Source organism: Ammodytes marinus (assembly GCF_949987685.1).
Source record: "Ammodytes marinus genome assembly, chromosome: 15".
NCBI classification, from domain to species: domain Eukaryota; kingdom Metazoa; phylum Chordata; class Actinopteri; order Uranoscopiformes; family Ammodytidae; genus Ammodytes; species Ammodytes marinus.
The window spans coordinates 19020327-19035004 of NC_137219.1; the positions used below are offsets into that span (position 1 = coordinate 19020327).

Genomic DNA, 14678 nt, shown 5'->3' on the forward strand with positions numbered 1-14678 from the left:
CACAGGTAGACCTCAGCAGAAAAACTTCAGGGAGTGCGATACACCTCGTGAAGAAGTTAGGAAGCTTAATGACCTGTTAGATAAAACAAAAGAAGAGTTGGAACGGCAGAAAAGCCTAAAAGAAGTTTTTATAAACAGAGAAAAAGAAGCAAACAGAAAGCTAGAGAGGCTGCAGAAGTACAGTGCTGCAGAAACTCTCAGCACTGCCAAGATCGCTAATCAGGTGAGCGATACAACTAAAAGAAAGAAAAAGAAACTCTTGCAAATTGACTATGAGGAGCTTAAAGTGGCACATATCACCAGCCAAGAAAAGCATACAGCTGAGCTCCAGGGTGAGAAGGAGAAGAACAAACTTCTCAAAGAAGAACTGGATAGACTCAGAGTTTCCCATCATGAGGTCAGCCACAGGTGTGAAACTGATGTCCTCACTGCCAGACAGGAGGCTGACAACCTTAAGCGTGAACTGGAAAACAAAAGCAATTCACATACATACAAGGTTATTGAGTACTGGCATGTGGTCCACACCTTTCTAGCTCAACAGGAAGCCCTTCGTCAAACGATGGCCAGGGAAATCAATATCCTGCAGCACAACGCCTTTGAGAGGGAGAGGGTTTTCAGGAGAGAGATAGAAGAGTTGAAAGCTCAGCTCAACAGCCAGATCTCGCTCAACCTTGAGCTTTGCAATGAGCAGAAGGCTGAGAGAGAAGAGTACCAGCCATCCAGACGAAACATTGGCACGATTCAGCAGAAGCAAGATGATGAGTCATCCAAGCAGCTTCCCCCTCATGGATCAGCCACGGAACTCCTGGAGGAGGCCAACGTCTGTGAAGATAAGCCACGTCGACACACTGAGTCCCTCACCAATGAACCAATCCTGGACATTCTGAAGGAGGCCATAGTATCTGAGGAGAAGCCGTCCAGGCAGTCCCTCGCCATTGAACAAGCTCTGGATACTCTGGAAGAGGCCATAGTATCTGAGGAGGATCCAAGCAGGCAGGAAGAGTCCCTCCCTAACGGACCAGTGCTGGAACTTTTGAAGGAGGCAGATGTATCCCAGTACAAGCTGTGCAAAGATGAAGAGTCCCTCCCTAAAGAACCAGCCTTGCACATTTTGGAAGAGGCTAAGGTATCCAAGGAGAAGCCGTGCAGGCAATCCTTCGCAATTAAACAAGCTCTGGATACTCTGGAAGAGGCCGTAGTATCTGAGGAGAAGCCGTCCAGGCAGTCCCTCCCCATTGAACAAGCCCTAGATGTTCAGGAAGAGGCCGAAGTAGCTGTAGAGAAGCAGGAGGACTCCCTCCCCAAAGAACCAACCTTGTATGGTCTGGATGAGGCCGGAGTATCTGAGGAGGATCCAAGCAGGCAGGAAGAGTCCCTCCCTAACGGACCAGTGCTGGAACTTTTGAAGGAGGCAGATGTATCCCAGTACAAGCCGTGCAAAGATGAAGAGTCCCTCCCTAAAGAACCAGCCTTGCACATTTTGGAAGAGGCTAAGGTATCCAAGGAGAAGCCGTGCAGGCAATCCCTCCCAATTAAACAAGCTCTGGATACTCTGGAAGAGGCCGTAGTATCTGAGGAGAAGCCGTCCAGGCAGTCCCTCCCCATTGAACAAGCCCTAGATTTTCAGGAAGAGGCCGAAGTAGCTGTAGAGAAGCAGGAGGACTCCCTCCCCAAAGAACAAACCTTGTATGGTCTGGATGAGGCCGGAGTATCTGAGGAGGATCCAAGCAGGCAGGAAGAGTCCCTCCCTAACGGACCAGGCCTGACACTTCTGAAGGAGGCAGAAGTATCCCAGGACAAGCTGTGCAAAGAGGAACAGTCCCTCCCCAAAGAACCAGCCTTGCACATTCTGGAAGAGGCTAAAGTATCCGAGGAGAAGCCGTGCAGGCAGTCCCTCGCCATTGAACAAGCTCTGGATACTCTGCTAGAGGCAATCAAATCTGAGGACAAGCCGTGCAGGCAGTCCCTCCCCAATAAGAAAGCCCTAGATTTTCAGGAAGAGGCCGATGTAGCTGTAGAGAAGCAGGAGGACTCCCTCCCCAAAGAACCAACATTGGATGGTCTGGATGAGGCCAGAGTATCTGAGGAGGATCCAAGCAGGCGGGAAGAGTCCCTCCGTAATGGACCAGGCCTGGAACTTCTGACGGAGGCAGACGTATCCCAGGACAAACCGGGCAAAGAGGAAGAGTCCCTCCCCAAAGAACCAGCCTTGCACATTTTGGAAGAGGCTAAAGTATCCGAGGAGAAGCCGTGCAGGCAGTCCCTCCCCATTGAACAAGCTCTGGATACTCTGGAAGAGGCAATCAAATCTGAGGACAAGCCGTGCAGGCAGTCCCTCCCCAATGAGAAAGCCCTAGATTTTCAGGAAGAGGTCGAAGAAGCGGAAGAGAAGCAGGAGGACTCCCTCCCCAAAGAACCAACCTTGGATAGTTTAGATGAGGCCGGAGTATCTGAGGAGGATCCAAGCAGGCAGGAAGAGTCCCCCCCTAACGGACCACGGCTGAAACTTCTAAAGGAGGCAGAAGTATCCCAGGACACGCCCTGCAAAGAGGAAGAGTCCCTCCACAAAGAACCAGTTTTGGATATTCTGAAGGAAGATAAAGTATCTGAGGAGAAGCCGTGCAGGCAGTCCCTCCCCATTGAACAAGACCTAGCTATTCTGGAGGAAATCACAAACAAACCACCCACTGAACTTCTTCAGGCAGAAGTCTGTGAGGGTAAGCTCCCAACAACAGAGAAAACAAAGAGAACTTCAATCTGGAAGAGAGTCCGCCACTTTCTGGGGTTGAGGAAACCTCAGAAGTGGAAAGAGTAGAAGATGTCAACATTCAACAAAGGCACCTGATCTTACTTTCCCTCCAGCACCCAATAATCTGCCAATGGATTAAAAAGAATAAACATCAAAAACAACAAAACATGCAATAAAATTATAATTCCTGAATATACGGTTGTTTTCTGTAGTAATTGAAAAGTTACGTTTTGTTTTCCAATAAAAAGCTTTTATGGTTATGGGTAACGCACACTATGAATATTGAGCCTATTTAGAATATGTTTTGGCTAGGACAACTGATCAGGGCCAATGACCTGTGTTATGAACTGTGTTTACTGTTTAAAGCTGGGGTATGTGATTTCTGATTGGTCAAAATTAACATGAGCTGTACACTTTGACAAATCAGAGCGAGGCTCCGATTCTTTGTTCTTATTGGCTGTTGGGACTGTCCATTCACTTTGGCACGACTTTGTTGGTGTAGAGCGTGGCAGGGAGGGACCATAGGGGAGGGACCAAAGAGAAAAAGTGGAGCGGTTGAGGTATTTGGATTCGAATCTCTATCCCAACTGCCATTTTCTCCCCAAATCCTCCACCCCAGCTTTAAGTGATTGCTGTATAAATATAAAGTGATTTAACATGTTTATTAACAAAACATATCACTTACTTCTCCTTTGATGGTCATTAAGCACAAATGTTCAATTACCCCAATTTGCAGCTTCTCAAATGTGAGGTTTTGCTACTTTTGTCTTTTTCTATATCATTTAAAAACTAGAAAAATCCTGCAGAGATTTTGAAAGTACGGACCACCCGGCGCCGACCGCCAGCCCCGCATCGGCGGCGCCCCACCCATCTGCCCGGCTCGAACGCTTCTACGAACCGCCGCTGCGCGCTTTCCTAACGCGAGTCCCAAGTTGTGGCCAATTGAAGGTTGCAATCGTGGCAAATCTGTTCAAATGTGATGTTTTTTTAATTGTATTAGTTTGCTTGAATGTCTGTCTGCCTATGACAAAATATAGTGTTTATATTTAGATTTATGTTTAGATATGAAAAAAATAAAACATTTAAATGACAGCCATTTAGTTAATTCCTATAATTCCCAATTTTGAATATTCCCAAAATTCCCGAGCGAAAGTTCCCGTGGAAAGTTTCCGGAAACTTTCCACCCCTTTGCAACCCTAGTATTGATACAATATGTACTTAATCTTACAGTAATGTTCACACATACTGTAGCACTTGATTTCCCTGCATTGTGCAAATATTTTATATTCTGTTGAATGATTGATGTCAGATATAATGTACGATATGTCTAGTAGATCCCCAAACATTAATTGAATCCCTGTTAACTGCTGCCAAAATATAAGCTTCTATGACATGAACATTAAACAGGAAGTTACAATTGTTTCTGCATGAGTTCTTGCTAACAAGCTCTGTGTCCATACATAACAAGTTAGAGTTTATATGTCACGGAGTAAATGTACCTCAAGGGGAGTTAGTTAAGAACTGGAGAACTTTTAAAGTTTGTATGGACCCTGTTATCAAAGGGGTTAACAGCTTCTAAAGAAAAAGATCACAGGACCTATTTACTCTCAGGCTCGTTTGAATTGATGTCCAGATATGTGAACGTCATATACACAACTCAGATTATTTTGCACTCTGTTGTAAATTTAAATTAAATGTAGAGGAAATGCTCATTTGCTTGATTCCCTTATTTTCTCTCCAGTGACTTTTTCTCACAAGTAATTTATTATAAGGATGTTTTCTCTTTTTGCATGGCAATACTTGGGCCCTGCCCATTACTATAGCCAATGATGTTTTGCTCTGTTGTGATGTGCTACCATCTGGTTTCCAGTGAAAATGCATCACTCCATTAACATTGCCTGTGATCTAGAAGATGCTTTAATCTAAGACTATAAACTCCACTTAATTACATCCTACAAAAGAGCTATATTAGTATAATGCAATCAAACAGGGAGCTCATCCATTTTGGCAAGTCAAACACGCTCAAATGGCTCTCCAAAGTGTTTACTTTCGTCTTCTGATCAGATCGTATAGGATCATATTAGGAGGTCCTAGGTTATGTTCCAAGGCCTTGATTGGTACTTGAGTTTTTTTGTGGGGGGAAAAACAAGATGCATTGGTATTACATATGAGGTCCCATGTCTCTGCAGTAGAAATTACCATAACAATTAAGGTTTGTGGAATCTAAACAGACTCTCTGTGTGGCACACTGATGACTTCATGCTTGACCTTTTATGCTTTTCATTGTATAACCTCCAGTCATTTTCATCATTGCTGCTTGCGTGCTAAATGCAATTTCCCATTAGTTTAGCAGTATTTTTCAATGAATTTAAACTTTAAAAGGAGACAAGATGTCCTGGCTTAAACTTATACACAAAGACATGACTGTAAAATACAAATTGCCTTGCAGTTACTTTTTCCACGTGCCATTATTAAATAATATCTGACACAACTGCTGCAACATGCCATCAAATTATTTTACATTTCTCGTGGCGATATCACAGGTTGGACATTGTTTTTATGCCAAATAACTTGACTCATATGACACTAAACTGTAGCAGGGTTGTTAGTTGTAAGATGTACCCTGCTCAAAAAAATAAAGGGAACACTCAAAATGGAACACTTAAGCACATCTTAATGAGATATTACAGTTGAAAATCTTTATTCATTACATAGTGGAATGCGTTGAGAACAAAATAACATAAGAATGATCAATGGAAATCAAAATGATTAACCCATGAAGGTCTGGATTCCGAATCATACTCAAAATATAAGTGGAAAACTCAGATCACAGGCTGATTCACCTTCTGTGGAAATTCCTCAAACAATTCAAAATGAGGCTCAGTAGTGTGTGTCTGGCCTCAACGTGCTTGTATGCACTCCCTACAATGTCTGGGCATGCTCCTGATAAGATGACAGAGGTTCTCCTGAGGGATCTCCTCCCAGACCTGGATCAGGGCATCACTCAGCTCCTGGACAGTCTGCGGTGCGACGTGGCGTCGCTGGATGGAACAAGACAAGATGTCCCAGAGGTGCTCGATTGGATTCAGGTCTTGGGAACTGGCAGGCCAGTCCATAGCATCAATGGCTTCATCATGCAGGAACTGCTAACACACTCCAGCCACATGAGGCCAAGCATTGCCATGCATCAGAAGGAACCCAGGGCCCACTGCACCAGCACATGGTCTGACAATGGGTCTGAGCATCTCCTCCCGGTACCTAATGGCAGTCAGGGTACCTCTGTCTAGCACATGGAGGTCTGTGGGGCCCTCCAAGGATAGGCCTCCCCAGACCATCACTGACCCACCGCCAAACCGGTCATGCTGGAGAGTGTTGCAGGCAGCAGAACGTTCTCCATGGCGTCTCCAGACTGTCACGTCTGTCACGTGCTCAGTGTGAACCTGCTTTCACCTGTGAAGAGCACATGGCGGCAATGGCGAATCTGCCAATCCTGGTGTTCTCTGGCAAATGCTTATCGCGTTGCAAAGTGTTGGGCTGTGAGCACAGGCCCCACTTGTGTACGTCTGGCCCTCATACCACCCTCAGGGAGTCTTTTTCTGACAGTTCGAGCAGAAACATGCACATTAGTGGCCTGCTGGAGGTCATTCTGTAGGGCTCTGGCAGTCCTCCTCCTGTTCCTCCTCGCACAAAGGAGCAGATAGCGGGCCTGCTGCTGGGTTGGTGTCCTCCAACGGCCCCCTCCACGTCTCCTGGTGTACTGGCCTGTCCTGGTATCTCCTTCATGCTCTTGACACTTTGCTGGGAGACACAGCAAACCTTCTTGCCACAGCGGGCATTGATGTGCCATCCTGGATGAGCTGCACTACCTGAGCAACTTCTATGGGTTGCGGACACCGCCTCATGCTACCTCTACTTATTAGGGCACTGGCAAAATGCAAAAGTGACCAAAAATCAGACAGAAAAGATAAGGTCAGGGAAATGGTCTGTGGCCACCACCTGCAGAACCATTCCTTTATAGGGGTTTTCTTGCTTATTGCCTCTCATTTCCACCTGCTGTCTGTTCCATTCGCACAACAGCAGGTTACATCGTTTAAGAATCAGTGTTGCTTCCTAACTGGACAAGTTGATATCCCAGAAGTGTGATTGACTTGGAGTTGCATTGTTATGATTATGTGTTCCCTTTTATTTTTGTTGAGCAGTGTAGTAATGCAGTCCTTGCTCTATATCCACTCCTGGAAAATGCAATTAAAATAAGATAAAGAACATTTACAGGAGTTGTGGGGAATTGCCATACCATTTGCACACAAAGGACAGACCAAAGGAAAAGCCTTTTTACTTATAACTGGGAGGCAATGGGTCAATTAAGTTATTTATTTTTCTATATAGCAGTGTGCATGATACCGTCTCATTTTACAGTGCTAGCATCTTCGGAAGTCCACCATTGATGTTGAAAATTGTATAAATATATTTACATGGCCATCATCAGTAGTTTGGCAGTTTTTGCAGAACTGTTCCACACATTTTAACTAGGCCTATCTAATATAATTTTAGTAACTATCATATCCACCAATTCATATAGACACGCCCCTTGACCTCTTTGGTCCTTTTATAATAGCTGCCTTGTGTTTTTTAGTAGGCCTAAATGTAAAAATTATTATGTTAGACACGTAGTTCAAATTGTAGTCTTATAGTTTGCATGTGTAGCTTGTAGTGATATAGTTTACATGTGTAGCTTGTCTTTATGCCCTTTTTATGTAGCCTTGCTTCTATTTCCGCTATTCTACACACATGGTATATGAAATAATGTCCAGAAGCTCATCTGAATTTCTTTGTCTTTATTAGGAAAAATAAAACGTGTCTTGATTAGAAGTGTTAAACTTTTCACTGACAATACACATGATATTGTATTTATGATATCAAAACAAATGAATATAAACACACATAGGCTACACACACAATTAGCCTACAGGAAAACTATATTGTGATCTTGTTGGGGAAAGGTTTCATTCATTTTGTGATTATTGTATTCAGTAACGTTCCACGGAAGAGATGGTTCCCTCCCACAGAAGATAGCCTACTTTTTAAAACTTTAATTCAATATTTGCTGACTAAAAAATTAATCTAACTCAGTTTACGGGTATCTACGTCGTAATTTCCGGTTAAGACGTCGAGTTTCCGGTCTTCTTCCTCCGTTTAACGTTAGCATAACAATGGCGTCTACGAGTGAAGTTAGTATTTTCTCAATTTTATCGTGAAATTGCCGAGTTTATTTGATTTTGTGTCTAATATAGTCCTGTATTATAACTGTTGTTAGAATGAGTTTCCATTTTGCCGGCTGATTCTGTCTTTCTTCTCCACAGTCTCGTGTTGTTGTGCTAAAGCTAACTGTTGTCAGCGCGTGCTAATTCACTTTAGCTTGTCTACGGGGCATCTTTTCCCTTTTCATTTGCTGTCTACTAATATCAGATATGTGTCGCTTGCTGGGGACCGTGTCTGTTATATCTTACACTTGACCCATACACGCTCTCATTTCACATGGTATTACTATCGTGCTGTTTTCAGGAGTCTGCTCCAGCCGCAGAGGAGGAACAGACTGAAATGCTCCCGTCCCAGAAGAGAGAAGAGAGACTACGAAAGTTTCGAGAGCTACATTTCAAACGGGTGAGTTTGTTGTTTGCCTTTACCTGGTTTAAGCACATTTAGCTTAAGCCGGTTAGCTATTTGGCTGTGTGGTGGTAGCAAGCTAGACTGACACACAGCTGTGAAAACATGTTGTCGTGTGTCTGTTTGTTTTTTCACTGCAGAATGAAGCACGTAAGCTCAATCACCAGGAGGTTGTGGAGGAAGACAAGAGGCTGAAACTCCCCGCGAACTGGGAGGCAAAGAAAGCCAGACTGGAGTGGGAGCTTGCTGAAGATGAAAAGAAAAAGGTACTAAAATCTTAAATTATTGTAGTAGTAATGTGCATAGAGTAGACCCTATAGCACTCTGCATATCGAGTGTAATGACAAAATGTGGCTGACCAGATCGTCAATTTATAGCAACTTGAAGTTGCAGTGCCAACATCTAGTTGTTGTTTTTTAGATTCAAAGTATCTAATAGTATGTATCAACGTTTCTCTCCCCATGCTGACATACTTGTGATGTAGCTGAAGTACCATTCAATTATTGCTAAGTATATGTGAGGTGTACTTGCGAAGAGTGTGCTGACATTTGAATCAATGTCAGATACATTTAATCTGCTATGGTTTTATTTATTTATTTTAAATCAGGAATGTGCTGCCAAAGGGGAGAACTACCACAGAGTGAAACTACTTGATATCACTGCTGATGATGCAGAGCGGTTCGAGAGGAAGAAGAAGAAGAAGAACCCAGACACAGGATTTGCAGGTTGGTGAGACACATTAATGACGGACGTGAATTGTTTGCAGTGTTATGCTTGGTTACATTTTATTAGTGACTAATTGCTTGAGTTGGTCAGTTGTTGTTTTTTTCTCTCCAGAGTTGTAAAATCCTGTTACGCAGTGTTTGTGGCATTTAATATACCGTTAACTCACCCTTTTAAATGTTAATCCAACTGGATTTTGCGGGTTATTTTCATGTCTCATAGCCCTTTCACACCAACAGGAACCAAGAGCCAGCTCTTGGCTGGTGCTAGGCCCAGTTCAAAACTGGTTACAGGCTTATACCAGTTATGAACCTGTTGGTTTCACACCGACCAGAGCGACGTCATGACGTCACTGTAAACGTGCGTGTGCGTCGGCCGACGTCGCTGCTCTCGTGGCTAATGCTAGCGCTAGCTTTAAGCACAACAACATCGGCGGATACGTCCTATTTTTACACGTGTTGCTTCTCGCTTTGCTTTGTTAACCGAACAGGACCCATACAGCATATTTTACTTAACATGATCAAGTTTGTCCCTCATTTTGACTACTAAAATGGTTGTCGCTTACTGATTTGCTGGTCCTTTGCTTTAGCGACTTGATCAAACCGCTTTTTTGTAGGAACGGGCAAATCCCTCTGTCGAGCCATAGAACCTCAGTCCATGTATACAATGAATTCAATACTAATTTGATGCAGTTAAGGAAACTAGAGTTACATCGTTTTCCTGGTCTATTCTGCTCTGCTGTGCCATGGCATGTGGCCATTTATCACACACAGTGAAATGTTGCTGCCTGAATCCAGCACAGCAGCAGCGTATAGAGCAATGTTGACTGCATGTAAGGACCCATAGGGATATTAATCATGTCTAACTGCAGCCAATTGAATCAACTAGGAAAGAATAAAAAGGAAGACTTGCTGTGTGTTCTTAGTATGGCTGCCATCTGTTGAATCAAAACCTCCTCTGAATTAAAACCTCTGGAGAGAAAATGATCACCAGAGGGGCTTCAAGTAAGGGAGGAGGAGAGTGGCCTGGTCTTCCCTCCCTAACCAGCCACAGGTTGTCTAGCTGAGCCCCCGTGCCTGCTTGCTGTTTGTTCCGGTAATTATAACTCCGTCAAATTTTTTCTCTCTCAATCTTACACAATGGACTTCAGGTTACGCCGAGGCCCAACAGCGACAGTACCAGAGGCTCACTAAGCAAATCAAACCTGACATGGAGAGCTATGAGAAGCAGAGAGAAGAATGGTGAGTTACGCCGAGGCCCTGTCCTGCTTTACTGTAGCAGTAATCTTTTTAATATTTTATCCAGATAGACAACACTACACAGGCGGAAGAAGTTTCCTCTGGCAATAAAAGGTTTTTGTGCATTCCCATTACCAGAGCCCAATAAATGATACATGAGGTGGTCTCGGCTATTAAGACCATAACCGTGCAGTCTCTAGTCAAGCAAAATGAATTCAAACAATTTCCTTGCCATAAGCGTTGTAGAATTTGCCCATCACATGTGCACAAAGCTTTTTCTATACGTTAACATACAGCATGTGGCCCCTCATTTGCCCCCGGGATACTGTTGACAGAAAAACGACTGAAATAATTCAAGATTTTAAGGTGCTAGGCGTGCATACTAAAAGCAAAGAAGAGTTCGGTGCCTGCAGGTTTTTCCCCCTTAAAGGCTGACGCATCCAGAACCGTGAAGGAAGCACCGGTAAAATTTGCCCTGCAGGATGACTATTATTACAATGACGGAATAGAAAAATCACTTACTATGTCAAAATGGGGATTATCTGTGGATATGCATTTCTAATTCATTTGCTGATGCTCCACAGTGGTGAGGACTTTCACCCGACGTCCAATAGCCTGATTCACGGAACCCACATCCCCACAAAAGAGGGCATTGACCGCATGGTGGATGATGTTGAGAAACAGTAAGTCACACTCAGTGGAAGGGAGATACCATAGCTTCTCTCATCTATCCACTCATTTAATCTAGCTAAACACAAGATAAACCATCCTACTAACTGACTGTTCTTTCATTTCTGCTCCCTGTGGCTGCTGCCAGTTACACATAATGAGAAACACACAACCAGGCTAACAAGCTAAACTCTAATGATGGAAAACTTTGACAAAATAATGCTATAAACTATGCTTAAGGAAGGTCTTTGGTCTCATGTGAAATGTCCCTGAATATAATTTCATCCCACCACAAATTTATTTAAGAAAAGAATGGTTGACCTCAGCACTGTTAAGGCTCAGCCACGCTAATCATGATTTGCTCACGCAACCCCAAAAGTTTTTTTTTCATGCATCTCAAAAAGACAGCCCTCCCCCCCAGCATTGGCACACCAAAGACATAGTGTCCATATAGATCTGAGAATATGAGACTATCTCAGTGGTGATAAAGTATGTGAGGAACCAGTGAGTTTGTGACCTCTTTGCCAATTTTGAAGAGGGTCTGTGGTTTGCGTGAGCCAGGGTCTATCTGATGTGGGGGAAAAAATCAGCCCCGGAGTGGAAATCCTGATGCACGCAGTTGATGGGAGTCAGTTCATTATCATTGGGTTTTGCTTTGGTCGTAACAGTGGGGCAGCAACATACCCAAGTGGACCACCTTAAACAGAATATACAAGATGAAAGGCCCCTATAAAGTGGAACAAACAGGGATCAAACTGTATTTTTTTGTGTTCCTCACATTAAACTGACTGCTGCCTCAAACAGAACAGTTTAAAGTCTTTGCTCAAGAACTCACTTTCACCTTTGATTGCCCCGGCCTCCCCCTGAACGGTTCTTTATTTGAGACAGTCTAAGGCCTGTGTTAGAGATGCGACTGTGGGGCATTAGACAAGGATTCGGTTGCCAGGGTATGACGCACAACAATGCTTTGAAGACACAGCGAATCGGGACTGGGAGCTCACAAATTGACAGTATTTTCCTATGAGTATGTTATGTGTGTGTTTTGGTTTTTCCATTGCCACTCTCCTTGCCAAATTTAAATGCACACCCCTGTAGCCAATTATTGTTATGGGATATGCCATGGATAGGGGCCATACTGGTTTACAAAATCCTCTCTAAGCCGCTTTTATTTGCGTTTGTCAGGATCGAGAAGCGGGCCAAGTACAGCCGACGCAGGGCGTACAACGACGACGCAGACATCGACTACATTAACGAGAGGAACGCCAAGTTCAACAAGAAGGCAGAGCGTTTCTACGGCAAATACACAGCCGAGATCAAACAAAACCTGGAGAGAGGCACAGCTGTATAATGGGTCCTGTCTCTACGGTCATCGCTTCAGCATTTTCATTTTACAGGAGTCATGGATGCATATTTTTCTTCTCAGTACTTGCTGCATACTTATAATACATGTATTAAAATGCTAAATGGGACTGTTGGATTAGAATGTTATGCTGGGGTTATTTTGAACTGCAAGATGATTCAGTTATCTGTAATATTTGTGATGTGTGGTGTTCCTTTTGTACAGTATTAGAAGTTAAACAAAACTCTTATTCTTATCTTTGATTTTAAAATAAACCACTTCAAAATAATCCAGATATCTTGCACGCTTGTTGTTTTTTTCCGTGGATTAACTGTGTGTGTGTGTGTGTGTGTGTGTGTGTGTGTGTGTGTGTGTGTGTGTGTGTGTGTGTGTGTGTGTGTGTGTGTGTGTGTGTGTGTGTGTGTGTGTGTGTGTGTGTGTGTGTGTGTGTGTGTGGGGTCTCATGACGGAGAGACATTTGTAGCGTGAGACTGAGCTACCATCAGCTGCCATCAAACCTTAGGGCATGTTTAGCAGAAGATGCCAGCCAAAGGAGCGTGTTAGGTGCACATAAAGATAAGGAGCAACAATTGAGCAATTCAATCTAGTCATTATCATCCACATTGCATTTTAACCATCTTGCCACAAGCTGCGGCGTGAGCAGGAAAGCCTTGTGACTGGGGAAGACATGAAAGCGAGTTCCTATGCGAAACTCCCATTTCTCCACTCCAGTCTGAATATGGGGGCATTGCACCCTCTACAGGGCACAGCCATTAGTGTGAGTAGGCAAACATTGAATTAAATCAAACGTAATAAAGATGTTATATTCCGTTTTATTTAAATCAGAGTAGTTGATCACAGTATGCATCAATAGGATACCCTCAAGTTGTTGTTTCTCTGATGAATTGCGGTAGTTCTTCAGATGAATTCTCTGGTATATAACTGCTCTGGAAGATGTTAGGGAGTGGATCAAGTTTTCAGGTATATTTTATAATCTGATTAGCTCGAGGGCCTTGGCTGGGAACTGCAGACTGCATAAATCCACAGTTGTGTCTCACAAATAATCTGACACCTTTGATTCTTTTGAGGCCAATTGCCAGTTTAAATTCCCGTACAAAGCAAAACGAGGATGATTTAAACCCAGTGAGTGTCAACAGGTGAGTTTTCCCATAGACAAAAGCCTTTAAGTGTCACCAATTGTTATAGACGACAAACCTGTCTTGTCAGAAGTCAGCGATTCTGCTTTGGTCATGTGCATCGCAAGTTAACAGCACCCTGATTTTATTTATTTTTTCTGCTTCAATCCTAAAACTCACTGTGGTTTGTACCTCCATGTCTTATTTCTTACCAAAGTTATTAATCAGAGTTGCAGGTACGTTTACAGCAGGAGACACGCAGTCTGGCAGTCAAAGCTTTCTGTTACAACAGATTGTGACATGTATCTAAATTTCATCTTAAGAAATATATGTATTTCTGACTCGATAGATATTCATCTCGCCCCAATAGATAAATTACCCTCCGCTAATAAATCAGTATTTTTTTAAACTTGTGCCAAGAAGCTGTCACGCTTAACACACATGCTTTAGGGTAAGTGGCACAGAAGCCACTACAGCAGGATATATCAAGATGAACGAGCAGGAACATGTTAATGTTGCGGAGGCAGAGAGCTGATGGTTATTGATGGTCGGTGATCGTTTGATTCACATCAGAAAACCTGAGTTTTGAGAGTGGGTGTGACTGATTGAGACACCATTACAGGTGTTATTCCCAGCAGTCATATTGACTTGTAAGTGGAAAAAGCACAGGTTATACTAATTACATGAACAATGACTGTTCCGTTAAAGAGTCCTAGTATGCACCGGTATGTATGACCCTAGAGCCAAATAATGTTCAACTTATATTCAATGTAATAAGAGATCAGGGACAGGAATTGTTTAAAGTAACATTGGTTTCTGTAAAACAACAGTATGCGATACCTTGGTTTCATTGTTGGTGGTCAATTAGGTCTGGAACTAAGTAACTGCATAAAACTCACCCTGCGTTCCAATTCCCATACTTCCCTACTGGGGCGGCAGTGGCGAAGTGGGCAGGGAGGTCACCTCTGGAGTGCAGGGTCAGAGGTTCGACCCCCTGCCTACCCGCCACATGTCGAAGTGTCCTTGGGCAAGACATTGAACCCCAAATTGCTCCCGATAGTTAGTTTGCACCCTGCGTGGTAGCTGCTGCTATCGGTGTATGAATGCGAGTGTGATTGGGTGAATGTGTACAAAACAATGTAAAGCGCTTAGAGTCTGTG

The 14678-nt window shown here is 43.5% G+C and overlaps 1 protein-coding gene across 1 annotated transcript; it reads left to right on the forward strand.

The window, feature by feature from the left end:
- The first annotated feature begins 7920 nt into the window (after window positions 1–7920).
- Window positions 7921–12662, forward strand: syf2 (SYF2 pre-mRNA-splicing factor). The gene is made up of 7 exons (XM_080043101.1): window positions 7921–7977; window positions 8312–8410; window positions 8554–8679; window positions 9021–9138; window positions 10287–10377; window positions 10959–11057; window positions 12226–12662. The coding sequence occupies exons 1-7, from the start codon at window positions 7960–7962 to the stop codon at window positions 12389–12391; spliced, it is 717 nt and encodes a 238-aa protein (XP_079899227.1). The 5' UTR covers window positions 7921–7959; the 3' UTR covers window positions 12392–12662.
- Window positions 12663–14678: the final 2016 nt, after the last annotated feature.